The 21,403-nt window shown below is 42.0% G+C and overlaps 1 protein-coding gene across 1 annotated transcript in view; it reads left to right on the top strand.

Annotated features, from left to right (window-relative positions):
• Window positions 1-21,403, top strand: part of LOC135912593 (uncharacterized) — a 269,120-nt gene that overhangs the window by 111,615 nt on the left and 136,102 nt on the right. Inside the window, exons 13-16 of the mRNA XM_065445088.2 lie at window positions 4,832-5,109; window positions 8,185-8,438; window positions 10,549-10,773; window positions 15,886-16,153. Coding sequence (XP_065301160.2) covers window positions 4,832-5,109; window positions 8,185-8,438; window positions 10,549-10,773; window positions 15,886-16,153 — 1,025 coding nt within the window. The remainder of the gene's footprint in view (window positions 1-4,831; window positions 5,110-8,184; window positions 8,439-10,548; window positions 10,774-15,885; window positions 16,154-21,403) is intronic.

Genomic DNA, 21,403 nt, shown 5'->3' on the forward strand with positions numbered 1-21,403 from the left:
GTTTATGGCGGGCTAAGTTATGGCAGCACAGAGACAGAACAATGAAGTTCCAGTGTTTCGGCGGTTGTGGTTACTGCCACTTGGCTCTTAGGGTTGTGTTGATGCAACAGACTCACCTTACGCAGGGGTCCCAACACAGGCTGCAAGTGTTTTGGTTTAGAAATTGATGTAGGAGATTAACAATTACATTTTTGACAGCCTTGGCTCTGTTTCTACTGTGAAAGTGTGGCGAGATGGCTCCAGTGCATGTGTTTTCTAGTGCTTCATTACATTACAAACACCGCCCTGTCTTCTGCCGCTTCATTAGACACGCCATTGGCTACTTACCTAATTAAATGCACTGTTATCACTATCGCTTTCTCAAGTGTCATCCTCTCATGCGTGGGAAATGCATGCCAGAACTTCTACAACTTCAAAAATATCCATCAGTACTCCTGTAAAATAAGGATGCTATTCTAGACATTGGTGAATTCCATCATATTGTCAAATTTTGTAATAGTGCCATTTTGAACCAGTCGGAGAGGCCGTAGTAGCCATCTGTGCCAATCAGAGTTGACAAGAGGACCAATACAACAAAATGGCGGAATTGGCCGATGTCTAGAATAGCACTCCTGGTTTGTGTAATGAGCATAATTTCATCAAACCATAAACCTTATGATGTAAGCCGTGAAAATGAGTCGGCACAGATGGTTGCAAGTGATGATTGCCGACCTAAACAACACCGAGTGTAAGTGGAACCTTGTTAGGCACTGTTTCGGTGAACAAAAAACATTGTGTGATGCAGCTCCGACTCGTAAATATGTTTGGGTGTAAATGTGGTGTAGTTATTTACCATATCTGACTTAAGTACACTGTGCTTTAGATACATTTGATACAAAGCACTATGAATTTAAGCTTGTTGGAGGGATATTGAAGGCATCTTGGTCATTATGCACCTCTGATGCCTATGACTGGCAAACTTTTTGTTCAAGAGCATGTCAGTTTTGAATGCTCCTTATTATTAATAAATGCCTCATTTGATTTAACTTGGGGATCGTATGCTTTGGATACAACAACCATAGCCTTCACATGTTTTCAGAGGGATCCTGAAAACCTCAAGGCAGCAGGCAACAGATTTATCAGTTTAATTGTGTGCACCCAGACCATTCCAGCTCTCCTCACTAAAGCTGTCAAGAGGCTTTTTTGTAGGTTCTTCTTGGCTCTCAGTTGTTTTTATTTCATTGAGTGAGCCTGAGGCCATAGCTACTGCAGTCAAATTTCGTTATTATGAAGTCGCACCTGGCACAAAAATAGTTTCGTTATATTCAATATTTGTTGTAAACCTTACACAGTAATAGTGGTAAGATAATTTTTTTATTTACTTGTTGTATCCCATAATTCATCATATCGGTGTTTGTTATACTGAAGTTTGACTTCGTTTCATACATAGCAAGCAATGCTGCAAAGACTTTTCTCACTGCTTGCATTTGCAACCAAAAATAAGTGCAACGCCACATGAAAGAAAGATGGGTATGCATCATGCAACTCAACGTGGCATTAGCTATCATACTTTTATGTCTGAAATTGTGGTGTGTTTATAAACTTGAAACGCATCGCAAATCTGAACCTATTTACCGAAAAAGAGCAGGGTGACGCATTTTGTAGTACAGTGGCCTCATTGCATTCATGACTAGAACATAGTAGTATGTCACATATTGTAAGTCGCCAGGATGCACAATTAATGTGTAATTTATTCTAACATTCCATCCACAAGTTGTAGTGCACTCGAGCCTCGTTATAACAAAACAGGATATAACGAAATAATAAGTATAACGAAGTAAACCCCTTAAAAACCCCATAGAGATCCATGTATTCGAAACCTTGTTTTAACGAAGTGAAATTGTTTGGCCAATGGATATAACAAACTAGATTCGTCTCTGGAAAAAAAAAATGCCTGACCATTGAGTGCCAAACACATCGCTTTCCATGGGATTCGGCGCTCCAGAACTCCCGCGTGTAATATGTCGTCGAGCAACACTGGTCTTTCTCGCAGCTGCGCACCTGCGTGGCTACATGCAGCAGTGCGAAAGATGTATGCATACACTACTGCATGGGTGCACTGCGCAGGGAGGCGCAGCCGGGCGTAGCCTCCGACATCGCATCAGCATCAGTGCGATCTCGGAGGCCACGAGCCAGCCAAGCCAAGCCAGCACGGCAAAATGCACTTATCTCCTCGATCACACAGATGTGCCCTGTGTTGTGTGCCGTGTGCCGCTGCTCACCCAAGACGAGCCAAGTGGGAAGCAAATGCGAAAGACCATCGCAATAGAACAGAAGGCAGCTATCTAAAGGCGGTCGCGTCAGGTGCTAAGAAGTCGTGTGACACACCAAAGTTTCTTTTGGTGTGTCACACACAAGTTTTTGGTGTGTCACACACAACACAAGGTTCTTTTGTTGTTTCATTCAAATTTTATCGCATGTGTGGCCATGTAGCTAGTGGCTCCACATGACACAAGGCTGCCTTCTTATTTACATGTTTACAATTGTGCACACCATTGGGCATACGTTGCAGTAAATGGCAAATATGGATATAACAAAATAACTGATATAACGAAGTAATTTCAGCTGCCTCTTCAACTTCGTTTGAGTGAGGTTTGAGTGTATATGAAGTTGTAGTTTTATATAAAATGTTGTAGATATAAAACAACTACACTGTGAAAAGCACAGAGGAAGTACAGCTTCCCGCCTGCCAGTTTAAAGCCTACTTGAAGCAAGGTATGCTCATTAAGAGCCATGAGTTCGGCTGAAGAGAGCAGGCAAATGAGCTGTGGCAAAGGCATTTGGTTGCAAGTTAACATTAAAGTGAATGTCGTTAAGTTTTGTTTGGGTTGTATCGATCTAATGACATTAAAACTTGCAGCATTAGATGCCTCGTGACATTTTTTATACACTCGTGGCAAGGGTGTTGGCCTCCCTGGTGTAGCACATATTTTGCAATGAGACGTACGGAGGTCAGAGCTTCCAGTTTTCTGTACGACTGAAAGCGTGGCTACTCAGCTCCACTGTACACAAGGCATACAAAGTTTTTGAATAAGCTCTCGCTACAGGGCGTGGGTTTGAATGAGTTGTCACAGCACACTGATGACTTGAAAGGGGCGCTAATGACTTGAGCTATATTAGTAAACTACCCTTCAGCAACAACTTGGTAATCCAACTAGCTTGGTAATTCGGAAAAGATGCAAAAACGAAAGGCAGGTGGTGACACCACCATTAAGTTCCTGCACGAACTCTCCGTGATGTTGTGGATTTTGATGGTGTCTGTCCAAATCCAGTTAATCTTTTATCGGTTAAGGTACATCATACATTGTAGCCTAAAAGAGCCAAACACTCTAACTTGGCAAGTTTCAAAAGGTTTTACTGCATTGCAATGGCCCAAATACCAAAAAATACTTTAAAATCTATTACATCACACTCGTGTACTGGTGCCAAGGTGTTGGCATGAAATTTTAAAAATTGAAGCTTCGTATTCATTATCTGTTCTAGTAATCAAATTCTTTTTGTTAAATTAACGAAAATAGAGTTTTGAAACACTACTTTATCAGTGTAAACTTATATAGGGCTTCTCTAAAGTGTCTGTTAAAGCTGCTGTAACTCAATGATAAGACACGTGGCACCACTACAAAAGAGTGCTAATTTGCGCTTGTTGGTACATGTTACAGCTAAATGGAGCAACAGTGCAGAAGGCAGGGCAAACAGAATTAAAGGACAAAGCACTGTCTATTCAGCACTTCATCTGTATGTCAACACTTCATCTGTTCATTTCATTTGATTTGTCCTATCCACTATTATGGGTGTGTGAAAGTTTTCAAGACCAAATCAAATATGAATTGAATAGTGTCACAATTGGATAAAATTGGATATGGAATATTTTTAAATAGCTTTTTTGAATAATGTACAGCCTTCTCACCATTCATATAGAATAATTTTCACATCTTGGTATTGGCAACATTAGAAAGTTTCTATCATGACACTGCGCATTATAAAGCGTGCTTTATTGAAAGCATAAAGGAAGCTTTAGGAACAACTGAGCAGTTTTTTTTATTTTTTTGCAAACTTGGGGCTCTTCAGAGCATATGTGGTAATGCATTATCATATACTCAAGAGTGCTATGAAAGGGGCTATATGGTGGCTCTTCATACTTGCGTATTTTTTTTTTATTGCGATGAAGGCTTGCCCTTAAGGCATAATTCCTGGAGCGTATATGTGTATTATATGTGTGCTGTGAGGCCTTTGTTGTGTATGAATTGAAGCAGTGTTTTGTGAAATCTGTTGTCATGTATCCAGCGGTCATAGCTGGTTGTCACACTGTAGCGGAGGCCGGCTTGCTGTAGGAGACGCGTATGCACTAGCACGTTACTGAAAGCACAGACACAAAACATTAACAGAAGGTTGGTGTGCATCAACCATCTGTTGGTGTTTTATGTCTGCTTTTAGTAACATGCTAGCACATAAGCTAGTATTAATTATCATATAAAGCTTAAATAGGCGGCCTTGTAGGCCTCTAGTTACAAGTCTATCCATACCTTTGCGACCAAATCAGAAACGTGTGCCGTCTACTGCATCTGTGAATAGTATCAAACAGTACCCACTGTGAAACGCTGTGTTATATTCAAGGACCAAATGAAATGGGACAATGTTCAGTTCAAAGGCTGAATCGAATAGGACAACATTTGATTCTTTATCAGAAATATTCACAAGCCCCTACTGGATTTAGCCCACCACTGCTCTTGCCTGCATCTCGTGTCCTGCTATGTTTTGGCACTACTCATTGTGTGGGACTGTATACTCGCAGGCTATGCACGACTTTTGGCCAACGTACGACACCTTGTCGTCAGCGAAAAGCCTGCTTGGGGACCGCACGAGGCCGTGGGAGCTGCGCATAGCAGTGTACAAGTTCCTGACCAGGGAGCCGGACCGCTGGAAGTTTGGCAAGGCGGTCAGCAATGCACTGGATGGCGAGCCGCTTCACTCAGAGTTGGTGGACTACGTCGTGTCAGACTTTCTCGACTCTCTTCCTGCAGAAATGAAGGCAGCATTGGAGGAAGGCAAGTTTGACACCGACAGCGTCATGTAAGTCTCAAAATGGTTATCCGTGACAAGAAAGACCCTTTATTATTGCTTTGGTGTTGCACCTTTCTGCTGCCGAATGCGCGTTCCTAATTTCAGCACGCAGTGTGATAATGCAGTCAATTTCTGTTAACTTAACATTGGTTTCTTTGGAGCACACTTACTCGCATCAAACTTTTTAAAATTTGAATAATTCAACCTACTGTAAGTTAGCTGTAGTTTAACATTATTGGTTCAGTATGTCATAATGTGCATAAGTTTGCCTACGTTGCTGGGCAACCAAAGAAAAATGTCCTAATTACAAAGCGTAACAACAAAGAAATGCAAGCCAAAAAAAGTCATCTTATAGAGATGACAATATGGTAGGAAACTATTAGGGCAACAAAAGACAGTTTACAACTGAGGTTGAACAGCACGAATAAAACAAGGACACGAGGAAGCAAATATCACATACAGGCACTGACTGCCAACTGGAAGTTTATTTGAAATTCTTCAGCCATTTTATACCTTTTCCAGCATAGGCATGCATACAGCAGTCGCAAATACATCTGGAAAATTAGATACATCATAATCTTTCATGCAAAAAAGCTATTCCTTCTTCCGACAAGACAAGAGCGAGAGCGCTTACACATTTATCTCCTTCCTCTATAATGTAATAAGCCTCTATTATTTCCCTTTCCCTCTTACCTTTTCCTTTCCCTATGAATTTTGTTTTTCAAATATGGGAGTCTAGGGACATTTGCTACAATGTCCTGCTATATTACTTCCATAGCCGTTCTTTAGGTTACTGCTGTGCTGATGAGCTCTGTCATTAAAACACTGTCCCGTTTGGCCTATGTAAGTTTTTCCACAGCTCAGCGGTATCTGATAGATAATGTTGTGCCTGCAGTCAGTGAAATAAGTCAGTGAAAATGATGTATGGTGCACAGGGACCTTTCGAGCATTTTCATACGATTGCATATCGAGATAAGCTTGCAAGGGGCACTGAAAAGCAAATTAACATTATGTCTATTGTAAGCTTTCTTTGGACTGTGTGTCAACTTGCGCAAGTATGGCACCACATACGCTGGTCTCTTGTCTTTATTCTTTTCTTTGTGAGCTGGTTTGGAACTTATCCTTTCTTCTTTCTGCAAGTTAAACCTCACTTTAGCGAGCACAGCTATGACAAAATGTTATACTGAGGTATACATTAGTTTAAATTACATGTGTTCTCAACTTTGCATACTGAATCCTTTTGGCCCTTTGTAAGAAGAAAACACATGCAAGCACTTGAGCATCAGGCTGGGGGACACCTCTAACCATTAGAAATGTCACTATGCTTTCAGTGACCCTGGGATTCGGACACTGTACCTCCCGCATATTTATTTATTTATTTACTTATTTATTTATTTATTTATTTATTTACTTGTTTATTTATTTACTTAATTATTCCTAGGGCTTTGAGGCACTAGGATTTCAGAGTGGTGGGCACTAGGTTTTTCATGAGGGGGTGGGATATTTTCATTCATTAGTTCAGCAATAATGCACTTTAGGTAGATTGGTCTGATAGAAGCATGGCATTGGCAAGACGGCCATTTGATTTTTTGATGAAGAATGAGAAAGCATGGGTCAAATGCTTTACAACAAGGCCATTGCCGCTTGTTTCTGGTTTTACTAGCATGGTGGGTACGATGAATGTGCATGACAGGGCTCATTGCAGCTTTGCCTAGTTGCATCGCTTGTTTTTTAACCCAGATGGTATTCTGTTTTGTGGTAGCTGCTAAATGAACTGAGAAGATCTCAAATGCATTTTCATCATAGATTACTTTTGGCTACATAGAAAGAATTCAGGATACTTCTATTGTTTATTGTAACAAAGTATGACTATATTTTATGCTTATGCTTCATGTAATTAGGTATACCAAGAGAAGGGAAATGTAATCGAGGACGACGGAAGACTAGGTGTAGCGATGAAATTAGGAAATTCGTGGGCGCTAGTTGGTATGGGTTGGCGCAGGACAGGGGTAATTGGAGATCGCAGGGAGAGGCCTTTGTCCTGCAGTGGACATAAAATAGGATGATGATGATGATCAATTAGGTATACATTCATCTTGCATTAAGTCAAACACCAAGTTACCATTACCATTCTCATATGGCACGGCGATGAACAAAGCTAGATGGGCAGAACCTTCTGGCAGCGCCTAAGTTTTAAATTTATATAGCAGTACCCCATGTCACATATACTTTGAATCTGCAAAAAAATTTATGTCCAGATATGCAATTAAAAAATGTCACTTTCTGAACACATTTTTAAATTTCTTTTCCGGCTCTTAGAGGATTGAAATGCTGAAGCGAGTGCTCAGACTGGTATGTGCTGCCATACAATCTTGAATAAGAATCTGAATGCCATGAATCTTGCAAGTGAGATCCTTATCTCTGTAAAATAAGTGGCAAACAGCGCAGTGCCCTCACATTTGTGTACGAACCACCTTAAGGCCAACTGCAAAGAAATTTTGGACTGCACAAAAATTTGGGTTTGGCTACAGAAGGTTTACAGCAGCCTCAGTCGAAAATTTAACATTTAAAACACGAGTGAATGTGTTACGAAAAGCCTGCAAAGTAAAAAGAAAGTGGCATTTTCGATACTTAAAATGAAAAAAAAAGAAGTGTCACCATAACGGCCTGGCGGAAATGGGCCAGAACATTGAAAATTGGAGTAGTTTTCGACGTGACTTCCAAGATTAGTTATATGACGCTCTCAGTGCACTAAAAATCTGCGATTGGCAAGGCTTTTTTATCACGTTCATTAACCATCAGGTCTGCGGAGGTGCCATATAAAGGCGAAAAAACCTATGCAATTACCAGCTCTGTAGCTTCCTAAAGAATGCTTTAATCATATCATATCAATCATAATCATACTACTCATTTGTAATCACTTTAGACAAACTGAAGTGTCATTGCAGTTGGCCTGCAGAATTCTGCAGGTTGCAGGATCAAAATCTAGATTTTTGGCTTCTTTTTGGAGCTAAACTAACATTGTTTTTTTTTAACAAGCCTCTTGTAAGTTTCTTTTCTTTCCCTTTTTTATCATCTCACCAGCCCCGGAGAAAGGTTCTACACCTCTGAGAGTCACTATGGCAGTGACAAACTTCGCAAATCAAACCGCCGAACACTTGAGAGACACATCAGGTTGCCTTTCTTGCCAGCTGAGCTGAGCGACTTTGCTGTGAAGATTGACTCTGAAGAAGTGTACGGCGGCTGGCGAAACCTTCTCTCGGACCTCTCCAGAAATGTCAGCTTGCAGCTGTTTGGCACCAAGTTTCATTTTGCTGACATCACTGTTTTCCTCAAAGGTGCGAATGTCCGTTGACACTGGACGACTGTGCAAAAGAATTGATTTATTTATTTTGTTTTTGCTATTTAAAAGAAGGAGGTAGGAAATGAAGGGCCGGGGGCATCGTCACTGTCTCATCCCTCAGTGGACACGTGAACTGTCTCGCAGCTGTGAGAGGGATGGAGAGGAAAAAAGGTGGTGTTGAACTCAGAGAGACACAGTTGACTGTTGTTAATATGACCTTGGGTAATTTGACCTTTCACTTAATTTGACCATGGGTAATTCAACATTTCAATTAATTCAAAGGGACTGGAAAGCCTTGGCAAGAAACCATACACTGGGGGATATGGAAAAAAAGCTCATTTAGATCAACTGTGAAAGCATGCCTCTGCTAAATTCGACCCGAACCAATCTCAATCGGCGCCCCCTCTGGCGCATAAGTGGTTACTAAAAGCTTGAAAACACAAGAAATTCATCAGTCAGCTTTACTGCTTCTCTAGGCATGAAGCTGTTTTATGTTTATCCCTTCGTGACTTCTTTCACCTGAGAAGCCATTCATTCCCGCTTGTTTCGTGTCATGTCACATCCTCGTAGACAGCAGTTTGCTTGTCTGTTCAGCATGGCACCAAGTGGCAATTAGTAGACAGCATTTTCTATCGAGGTCAAGAAACAAGTAATTCGAGATATTTAGAAAGGTGTCCGGAGCACGAAACAGATCGGTGAAAAATACAGCTCCAAAAGTAATATGCTCGCGATGCTAATACAGAATGAATGAATTCTTTCATTTAAGCTGGCATTTGTTCATTCAGCATTCTTGCATAATTGAACCAAATTTTGCAGTCCTGGAAGGGTCGAATTTATGGCAGTCGACTGTAGTAGCTATATTGACAGCTTGCCCTTATGGACTACTGACTATATATCTCTCCTAAAATGCATGAAATAAGGGACAAAATAACAATACAAAGGCAGGTAAAATTCCCATTCCACCTACACCTAATGTTATAGATTTTGAGAGCCCATGCACGAAATTATTTAAGTTTTTTTCAAGAAAAAATAATGATAATCTTTAAAAGGAAAAATTACCCTGGCAATTTTTGGGAGCACAGGTACCATAGCGCTCGAATGACATACTTGGACAGAAAGGAGGGCAAGACGTGCACTGCTTTCAATGGAAATTCTAGTTCGAGATGCGAACTATGTGTGCATGAGCTCAACATCACAAAGCGTACGAAAATAAGCCAGGGCAAGTCATTTTATCTGCAGTCCTAAAAAGCTTAGGCAATTCATTTCATTTATACTGAGTGACATACTTGGGGCACCGACACAGCTAGCACCTGCTTTTACAATCAGACTGGCTTCTGTGATCTTCTGTGTGTCTTTATCTCTGCTCTTGTATAATGCTTAGCGTTCACTAAACAATGGTTCACAATGACTGTCATGACAGGGTACCAACAGATGCCCGTCCCAGTGCCTGCTGCTAGCAGAATGTGCTCTCTTGAACTTCTCAGAAACCTTTTGTGCATAAGAATCACCCGAATAAAAAAGAGATACATTACTGCCACACTGGTCCTATTGCCATCACAATATTGGCACAAAAGTGAAATGTAGGTTGACCTATGTTCTCTTTGCTCATAACACCTTTTTAAGCAGGACAGCACAAATTTCAGTGGAATACCAATGCATTTCCTTGCACAGTTTGAGAACACACTTCTTGAAACTGGTGCCAGCCTTGGAATTTCTCCTGAGTTTCTTCGCCGTCGGCACCCATTCTTAAATTGCTATATGTGCCCAGAAGTAGTTTGTTAAAAAGGCAATTAACAGAAATTTGTTTGTCGCAAACTCGCATACACTTCAATTTCTTGTGCAAGTTATGTCCACCTCTTCAGCTGTAATCTAGCTTAATCAACATTTCACTATCTGCCACAGGTGATTTTAAAAACTTCTGTTCATATATTTTTAAAACCTAGTATAAATCAAATGTTTCACCACTGCTCATGTCATGTTCATGTTGAGGCCAATTCTTTTCAGAGAGACTTGTTGCCTTACATTTTTGTTTGTGTTCATTTAGCCTTGAACACAGGTACGTTCAGCTTCAAAAATTGGAGAATGTTGTCCTGTCTCACTTGCAGAGATAGAGCAGTTTGTGCTTGGCACCGCAAAGCTCAAAGACGGCCAGTGGCGCGCTGACTGGGAGGCCTTCTTCGACCTTCTTCTGCCGAAAGGTGGCGCTACCAGACTGAAGCAGCCACTGAGGCATTTTCCGAAGCTCCAGGAGGGATTGAAAAAGATCCTGGATGCCATGCCACCGGTCGGGCGAATGTCACTGACACCTGTCGTGGATTTGAGCATGTTTGGTAAGTGCCAGGTTGGTTTACTGGCTCGTTGCAACAACTACATCCACACACAAAGTATACTTATTTCTCTCTCCCTTTATTCATTTATGGCTAAACATCGATGTAACAAAGATATAATGAGTATCGGATGTAATCTAGTTTTCTGTGTGATGTGGTTTCATTATAATATTCAGCTGTATCCAGGCATATATATTTTCAGGCACAGCTCAATTATTGGTGGCTAAGTGAAAGGTAGTAGGAGTCTTTGTCTGACATTGGATCTGCCATTGCACAATTCCATGCACAAAGAGAATGTTTCTCTCTGCTTGCTAACAGGCGTGTCATATTTTTGCACTAATTTTGGAGTCCACGACCTAGCACCATGTGGTTTCTTTGGCACCCTGTGGTGAGCTTTGAGCCGGTTATACGTGTTTACTCTGCACGTGTGTTGATAGCGCTTCATCGTAGGGGTGCTGTTTGTTTTCTCTGCTTTTTTTTTAATCTGAGTTATGGATAACATACGTACGTATATAAATTCGCGTGTTTTATAGAGTGTCAGTAGTGAGTCAGTACTCGTCGTTATGTTTCTTCTTTTATGTGTGTTCAACTTGTGCTGCTTTTCAGAATGAACATCCAATCTTGTTGCTTTGGTTCATTATGGAAAAACAGCATTGGTAAAGCTTCATAATAAAAAACACCTCATGCCAAATTGGAAATGAAAGAATTGTGCATAAACCTTTCACGATGATTGTCAATGTAAATGAAAGCCAAGCGCTTCAAAGAAGGCTATTTGCTTTAATGAGGGAATGATGCACTTGAAAGCGTGTATTCCGATAGCACTTGCGTGGACACTTCAAGCACATTTCCGCCGTCGGCATCGCCACGATTTTCCATATAAAGTCCTAGTGCAATAACACCGTAGCCATGCACCTTACGCTGTAGGTCCAAATGAAAGCATGCAAGGGTGAGCCAAGAATGGTGGCTCGATCTCGCACATGCAAGGGAGGAAGGGGGGGGGGGCACTTTCACCACGCACAAGTCACCAGGGGTTCTACTGTGGGGCTGGCTGCATATGGGGCTGCTGAGCACGGCCACATGGGTCCTATCTTGAAAGTGATCTGCAGTGAGCACAGAGTCTAGGTGCGCTGAGGGCTGCTAGCTTCGCGTGCACTGTGTTCTTGCCACTTAGTCCACAATGGAAGCGAGATGCAGCACAAAGGCCAATTTGCTCCCTGCTGCTGCCGCTCTTCCTCACACCAGCGTTTTGACGGCGAGTGTGCGTGCGTACACCTTGCTTGTTCATATAGCTGGTAAGTAAATGTTTACATGTTTATGCGGCTGATAAGACTGTTATCCTTACTTAGTGTAACTGTCTGCTAATTTGCTATTGCAATCGACAGTTTGCTTTTCGGGTGAAGCTGCGACTTTTTGTTGCTGTGAGCGTATTTATATTGCATTTGCTGTTTCATTGTGTAATTTCATAAATAACACAGCTGTTACAACAGCATATCTTCAGCGGTAGTATAACACAACCCATTTCATTGTATGTGTAAGCAATGTACGGTGTGCAGGTGACAGCTCTCCTGCTGTACTATAGATGACTTCATCACCAGCTGTCATTAAACTCTTCCTCTCTCTCTAGCGATGACTTGCAACAAGTGGTTGAAGTCCTTCATTGACTAAGCCAGAGTGCAGGTTTGAGAATTAATATGCAAATTACCAAGGTAATGTTCGATAACTTGGTGAGGGAGCAAGGGTTTGTTATTGGTAACAGCCTGTTTAAGCTGGGCAAGATTAGGTATATCTGTGCCAACTACTCACAGGGGACTAGGATTATGACAAAGAAACTTCCAGCCAAATAAAAGTGAGATTGAGCACGTATGGGAGACATTTCCAACTCATGACTGTAGGTTTACCGATATCTTTTAAAAAAAAGTGTACAATCACTGCATTCTACTAGTACTAACATGTTGAGCTGAAGTTTGGAAAATAGCAAAGTCAGTTGCAAAAAATTAACAAACATGCAATGAGCATCGAAACAAAAAGTGATAGGCATATTGTTAGGCGACAGGAAGACAGCTGTGTGGATGAGAGAGCTAATAGGTGTAGCTGATGCTACTTTAGCTGACATTAAGAAGAAAAGGGCACAGTTTCGCCTGAAAGGCGAAGCATTGATTGTGATAGCAAATTATTAGAGAGCTATACAAGGTAAGGGTGGTGGTTTTATTGGCCGTATTGACCATTTTTGCGAAGCAGTTTGCTCTAGAGAAACGAGATGGCACTTTTGATGGTGCACCGCACGTTGCCTCAGCGAAAGCGCACGAATACTAAAGCATTACTTTTCTGCTCTGCTTCTGTGCAACCAGCTGTTTGAAATGTAACTGCATTTTCAATTGCTCAATGTGCTCCATTCATACTGCAAAATATGGCATTGTGGAGTGAAAACATGTGCAGTATGTAGTTGGCTGCAAGAATTGTGACTGGCATATTAAGGAATGAGATTAATCTTCGTGTCCAAGTTCATGGACCGCTGCTATATAAGGACTGCTTGTGTTGCCGGCTCTTCATGGTGCACGGTTTCTCTCGAGGATAAAGATTCACTCACCCACCAGCGTTGTAGCATTAACTTCCAAGGAAAGAACTTCAACCCTGGAACATCTGCACGAGTGAGCACTGCTTGTTATAAGGTGACAAAGGGAGTAGCGCCGCTTTTGGCATATGTTAAGTTTCTCGCATGTTATCTACACACATCCACCCCAACTCGCACGCAAACTTATGCCCACTCGATCATCAACGTATCAAGAATAAGGGAACAGGCGCATACTTGAATCAATTCACTGAAGCAAGTGTGACGGCGACTAGACCGACAGTACACTAATGTTGAAGCTGAATGTTTCGTAGCAGTCCACACAATAAGTGAGTGACCAGCAATAATGCATACTTGCTACAAGCTATTACTATGTACAGAACATCTGTGTTACAAGCATTGCCCAGCAAGAACAAATCTATCAAAACTGAGCACATGCGTGAGCGATGAGACAGAAAATAAACAATCAGATGGTGACCGCCTGGGGGACCTTATTGAGTCACAAATGTGACAAGTCACTGCGTAAAAGCATTTACTGAATAAAGAATGAAGAGCTAAACACACTGATACTGATTCTATCCATAAGTGGAAAGTTAGGATAGCTTGGAATACATTTTTAGCCCTGATTTTATTACAAGTAACGTATATGCTGCTCGTACTGTTTGAACAAAGCATACTGAGCTCCAAAAGCATTTACATGTCCTTTAAAGCTGTAGCCAAAACATCGTGTGTCATCCACCCAGTTACTGTCTATGATATCTGTCGAGACAGAAGTTTGCAGAACTGCACTGGCGTCATGTACGTCCTTTGTAAACAGAGAGGCAACGGAGGCAGTTGAAGCAAGCAATGGACGCGTCACCATGTGATAAAACATTGCAGCAACCATGGAATCGCTGTGAAAAGGGTCAATAGGCTAGTTTAAGCATTAGTGTACAAACTAAATTAACAAGCACGGTGTCATGCACGCACAGACAAACATGAGCATGTCTCACTCGCTGTCAGAATGCCGACACGATGAAGAGCGGCAACAGCAGTGAGCAAAATGGCCCTTTGTGCTGCTTCTCACTTCAGTGTGCGTTAGGCACATGAGAGCACAGCGCATTCGAAGCCATCGGTTATTTCTGATTGCCAGCCTTTGTACCCATCACTGATTACCTGGAAGATAGAACGGGTGCAGCCAGAGTAAAAGAGAAGCATGCTAACCTGCCCCCCTGCTCCCCCTCTTGCCTGTGCAAGAATGCAGTGAATTTCCTCCCCGCACTCCTTCCTTGCGTGTGCGAGATAAAGTCACCATCCTTTCGCCTTACCCTCGCACGCTTCCCTCACACCTAGAGCATACGGTGTGTGGCTGTGATGTTATCACACTTCGACTTTATATGGAAGCTGACAGCAACGACGACAGTGGAAATTCACCTCGTGCGTCCATGTAATTTCTGTCACAATAGAAGCGTGGAAAAGTGGAATTCAGCAGGCCACATAATATATGTGCAAGACAGATAACTAGCGATCTATCAATGTATGTGACAAGTGCCAAACTATATCTGCAAGACAGATAACTATTGGTCTATAAAAGTTTTTAGCCAGTGCTATAATATATGTGCAAGACAGATAACAGACTACAGGAGCATATCAGTGTTTGTAGCAAGTGCTTTAATATACATGCAAGGTAGATAACCAGCGTTCTATCAAAATTTTTAGAAAGTGCTGTAATATATGTGCAAGACCGATAACCAGGAGTATATCAAAGTTTGTAACAAGTGCTATAATATTTCGACATTGTAGTGAGGGTAAAAAACCACAGTGGCACACATGGTAATCGCTGGTATTCGCACAAGCTCTAGAATGTACAACTCCATTCACGTCACGCATGCAGTCTGATTACAAAAGGTGCAGCAACAACAGAGACAGCAGATAGAATCAGCTAAGAATTGAGAATGTTTTGATACGTGCAGGCATGTCCTGCACTGAGCGATAATGTTTAACATTTGTTAGCCAGTGAAAAGCGGTCACCGGAGGAAGATAAACAAGTACATATTTCAATATATGTGCAAGACAGATAACCACCAGTCTAACAAAGTATGTGGCAGGAGGAGTTTTGCCACCATTCAAAAAAATTCACCAAATACATAGTTGAAAAAAGTTTTTGATAATTTACTATTGAGTTGCGCACAGCAATCTGCTCTTCATCTGTGTTCAGCACTCCCCCACAAGCACAGCGTGCAGGCCACTTTTATGGTTGATGTGAAGGTTCAGCACATACACTTGCGCAAGTTATCATGCGATGTCAAAACATGGCCAAAGACCCTACAAGTAACCGAATACAAAGCCAAGGGAAGGGAAACATGGTCGAGAATGGCATGGGATTGCATGCTGTCATGAGATTATTAGGCATAAGATGAAGTTTCAGGGACAACAGAGAAAGTTTCAGGCATAAGATGAAGTAACTAATGCAGAACGGCAGTTAGTGCTGGGAGGAGATCCTTGTACTGCAGTGGACTCAGAGCATGATGATGATGATGATGATGCATTTTATGTCTGTCTCGCAGGCACAGACCTGACGTTCTCAAGCTATGGCGAAATCATTGCAGCCTTCATCAGTGCATTCATGCCACCCGAGCCCTTGCATGAGCTGTTGAGACAACCTCGGTCATTCAACATTATGCGCACCATTCGTCTAATCGAGGGCTACCATCAGGTGCCAACCATGCTGGGTTTGTCACTCAATTGGACTACCAGTGCTACCCTGGTGACGTCATTGAGAACCGAGGCACATCAGGCCAGCCCGAGCAACCTTGCTTTCAAAGTGCATCCCAGGTTTGCCTTCTCATGCATGATATTTTTTTATTTTCTTCAGTAAGAAATCACATTGTGCAAGGTAATTGATTGCTTACGCAGTCTGCCCTGTGCTACTTGAAGTTGCATGGGACTATAATGAAGATGTCTGCACTCACATAAGACCTGCAAGCAGCTTGATGACTACTTGAATGTAGGACATCTTCACAAATTTATTATCGCTGGTAAAATAAAGTATGCAGAGGACAATTCAAACGCCATTTAAAATTGCAAGAATTTTGTTTTCGGACACTGCTTAAAAAGCAATTAATTTTTGCCACTGATGAACATTGCATCACATATAAATATTTTAATTATCAGAGTAGTAGTATGTGCAGTTTTACTGTTCTGATTTGAATTTTTCTGTTGTCATATTGTCTGTGGTGGTATACCATGTGGGATCAAGATGACACAAGCACAAAGTTGTGACGTCTGTACACGCGTTCTACACGGCTGGTGAACCGGCACAGCCAGTTTCCTTTCTGGCCCTCTCTTTTTGTGGAGTGGAATTGAAGACAATGCTGACACATGTTCCCTGTCAACCTGCCTCCGTGTGGAAGGCTTCCTCTGTCCTCGCATCCACCCTACCCAAGATGGCAGTGTCTGGCATGTCGTCTGGTTCTTCCTGTGGTACCATGCTCAATTCTAGAAATAGTTTTCATGAAATGTACTGAAAATGTGCTTTACAGAACCCCCCCTCTCATGTGTATGTTTCTACAGCCACGGAACAAAGAAGAGTATCAATAGAAAAGTTGGAAAATTTGCAACACAGCTTTTCTGCACTGTAAAAAATTTATGCATAATGGCAGTGCAGCTCATCTTCGTTGCAATTGTTACATGCAGCATAGCGTCTCACATGTTCAGCTTCTACAAACACCTGTTCTGTGCACCAAAACAAGCTTGTGACAGCGTCTGTTCAAGAGAAAAAAATGGAATCTAAAGGGTGTGAAAGATTCAATGGAGCCTCAGTATGCAGCCGTCTCTAGAAGCCGAACCATAGGATTGCTTTGTCTATTTCACAAAATAATCCATAGCACGCGCCCGTCCACTCTGCCACTCACTCGTCCATCTCGTACATCTCGGCGTCTGCATAATCATCTCAGTTTCCAGCGTATCTTTGGCTGAACAAATGCTTTAAATTCTTCCGTGTTACCACATGCCATTCAACATTGGAATAACCTACCAAACGACATAGCTGACATTCTTGACCCAGTATCCTTCAAAGCACGCTTATGCATATTTCCATAATTCAAAACAACTAAACCATACTGCGCACCCTAAGTAAATGCTTGTAGCAAAGTTGTATAGGTTTTTCTTTTTGTTTTGTTTGAATGTTTGTTTTGTATTGCTTTAACATTATTAGAGACTTGTTCTTTCATCTTCACCTGCTACCATTTGTATAATTTCTTGGTACTCCCTTTTTGTTACTTCACACAGTCGTTTTGTTTCATTTATCACGTTATTTATATTGTTAGGTATTTGTTCTTTCATGTTTACTCGATAACAATGTATAATTTCTTTTTACTCCTTTCTTTTTTGCTAATTCCCTGTATCCTCCCCTCACGCAACACTCGTTCGGGAGCCTGTGAGGTAAATGAATAAATAAATGCGCCAGCAGATACTACATTGCACCTAACATTTGCAGCAAGGATGAATTGTGCCACTGTTGTGCATAAATTTTTGCAGTGCAGGAAAGCTGCCTTGTAGGTTTTGCAGCTCGTCTATAGTGGCTCAGCTATAACAAGCACAGATTGTGCTGAGCAAACATTTAATGCTTTATAAGAAATACGCATTCGGCTAGTGCAGTCATGGCACCGTAACCAGAAATCTCCAACATTCTCTGCAAAAGCTAAGAGGTGCTTAAAGAGCCCCTAAAACATCTCAGATATTTTATACCCATGTTAAATAAGCACGTGCATAGTGCACAGAATACGGTGACAATCTTTGGCAAACATGGAAGCTCTATGCACCATGTGGAAGCCACAAGAAAAAAACAATCCCATGCTTCTGTTCGGGCTTTTCTAGTCTCTCTATCACGCTTCATCACAGAGGCAGGGTATCACACATGATATCACCAGGATAAAGCATGCTGCATTTATTCGATTATAAGGGGTCACTATTAAGAGGGAGCTTTAGCTCGGGCCCAGCTCTGGTGCGGCCTATTCAAACACAGTGGAACCCACTTATAACGATACCGGTTTTAACAATGTATGCTTATAACAATGAGAAGCTGCTGCACTATCAACTTTTGTATGTTTCGCATGGTGAAATAACAGCTTAAAACAATGTCCCGATGCCGCAATATTGCTTATAACGATGAAGTCTGGCTGCTGGGTGTCCGAGCCGAAAGGTAGTGAAATGTGGAATCCTTGAAAAGAAAAAAGAAAACGAGAAATTCGAGCCGCTGCATAATGGCCCGCTGCTCCAACGGCCACGCGCGCTCATTTTGCCCCCTTCTCCGCGCACCTCTCTCCCGTTGCCTTTCCACCCATCCAAACACGAATGGGCTGCGCCCATAGCTCTATGCTGCACCACCCTTTGAAATACAAATGGACCATGCCAACTGTGCTGCTTGCAACTTGCTCGCTGGCTCTTCATTCAGCGCAGTTCTGTAAACAGCTTAATTGCTTGCATTCTTCTTTGTCATTTGCGTCTAAGTCGTTTCTGGCGACGCGGTTTCTCAGCTTCGCTTGACTCACCGCCGAAATGAAAGGTGGCTGACCTGCCTGCTGCTCATCGGCAATGCACTACATTGCCACTGAAATGAAAGCGCACGGCTATAGATTTGGAAACTGAATGCTTCTAGCCAATGAGACGGATCGTCACGAATGTGCTTTCATCAGATAGCGACGGTGATGACGGCAGCGACGATGGGATAGGGCAGGCTGCCTCAACGTTGTTCTCACAGGAGGGCCGGCAGATGATTCAGTACCTCCGGGGCTTCATTTTCACGAGGAACCTTCCACTGCAATACGTGGGGCTCCTGGATGCCTCGGAGAAGGACGTCGGCAAGCTTCGCGTAAAGCTTGTATGGCAGATGGACATTTCTCGACTTTTTTCGTGCGAGCTAGTGAGAAATGCGTGGCGATATGCTTGTGCCGATCTCTCCTCAGCGTTTCTTCTGGATTTCTCAAGCTGACAAACTACCGTGGTAGCCTTCTCACAATTTTTTAAAAGGCCCCTTTTGGAGCCACCAAAGCGATGCCTCGACAGTGCTCGCGTATCGCTTGCCACCCGTAACACCTCTTTGCAGTTGTTATAGCAGTGCCATTCTTTAACGCCGACAGCCACGGCTTGTTGCATGCGATCGGAGCGCCCAGGAAGCAGTTGTAAATGAGTGAACACAATCAGCAGCTAGATGGAGGAAGGTGGTGGGGAGGGGCACTGGCCTCCCTGCCTTTATAGTTTTCTAAAATCAGCTCTGCCATCCTCCCATTTTCATTTTTTCATGCAACCTGCTTATAACAATTATCGTTTACAACAATGGAATTCTTGTGGCATTTGAATATTGTTATAAGTGCACTCTAAAGAAAGTTTGCACCCTTTGGGGTGTATATCTGCCACACAACAACAGTCGTCATCTGCCTTGCTTGTGTTTCCTTTCTTGAAAACGCTGCACCCGCTACTTTCCTGTCGGCAGTGCTATATATATGTCATGCTGATAATGCACATGCCATTCATTACTGGGAAGTACCGGGCTCGCAGCGTTAAAGAAAGGAAATGCGGACAAGACAGATGACGTTTATTGTTGTGTGGCAAGATACGATTCAAAGGGTGTAAACTTTTCTTGGAGTGTGGGTTCGACGGTACATCTAAGACGCAAGAATGCTTTTCTGAGATAACCCCTGGACCGATTTTAATTACATTTGTTGCATTTGAGAGAAAAAGTTTAATTATAGTGACTATTGGAGGTGGAATTTCAATTTAGGGCCTGAATTTTGTTGAAAGAATTTTCAAAAATTTGAAAATTAGCAAAAATAGAAGCATGAAGTTTACAATTTAATAGCTCTCCGTCAACAACAGATATCACGTTCTGTAAACAGCATCCATTATATCAGTCAAAGGGGACAAATTCGATATGTCAATTTATATAATACGTCAATTCGTTACGTTGTGTACAAGGGTTCTGCAAAAGCTGTATTTGCATATTACTAAATTTTTTTAGATTCATGTGTAACATATCAATTTTGTCCGCTTTAGATGTACTATGAGGTGAAATTCACAGAATTAGGATATTATTTTTCATTGCTGAGTTACGGAATTGTAAACTTGATAGTTTCATTTCCTGAAAATTTGCAGTTTTTGCCAACCTTTAGTACAACATTGACGACGTAAATGAAAAATTTGAAATGAATAGACACTAGATTTTAAGTTTTTCTTTTAAATGCAACAAACCACATCAAGTTTGCTGCAGTGGTTGCCGAGAAAAATGAATTCTCCTTTTGCATGTATTTAGATAGAAAGGAGCACCCGAGCTAAAGCTTCCTCTTAACACGAGGGTCACGAGAATGCACTTGGAGGACCCGAGAAAAAAAACTTATGTACACTAATATAATGTGATATTGTCATGTAGAGTGCCGGCGAATTATTCAGATCTGACAGTGATTGTGCAAAATAATGAATAATTGGAAGACTCTGGAATTAGTGCAGACTAATGCAAATTTCACTTTGAGGTGCGACTTCATGACAGTGCGAACTTTGCCTTGTGGTTTGGCTTCACGGCAGTGATGCATGCATTGCCACAAAGCCATACCATAAGACAAAATTCGAGCCATGAAGTTATAACTCAAGCTGAAATTTGCATATAACACACACCCCACCTTTACTGTTAAATTTTAAATTCGTAAGGATTTCTGTGGTTACCCAATGAGAAAACTTTCCTTCCATCTTTCCTTTGTGTAAGACGATCGCTTTGAAGATAGAACCAGCGTGGAAGAAGACAATGAAGACGACCGTGGGAGCAGTGGCACGAGTGCGTCTCTGTGACCATGTGACGTGTATAATCAGCTACACACCAGGACTGTGGAGCAGCCGTGGCTTCAAATCGAAGTGTCATCAGCGCACCTGGCACCGTCACCTGCAGTAGTTTGCTTGCCTCATCAGTTCACGCTGCACTGCCTTCCGCAGTAGTTCGTGTCACCGCAGCGCTGCCACATTTACCATAATGGCACCAAGACGACCACAGCCACTTAGTGAAAAAGAACGGAAACGAAGGACTGCAGAGTGTCAGCG

Source organism: Dermacentor albipictus, chromosome 9, assembly GCF_038994185.2.
Source record: "Dermacentor albipictus isolate Rhodes 1998 colony chromosome 9, USDA_Dalb.pri_finalv2, whole genome shotgun sequence".
NCBI lineage: Eukaryota > Metazoa > Arthropoda > Arachnida > Ixodida > Ixodidae > Dermacentor > Dermacentor albipictus.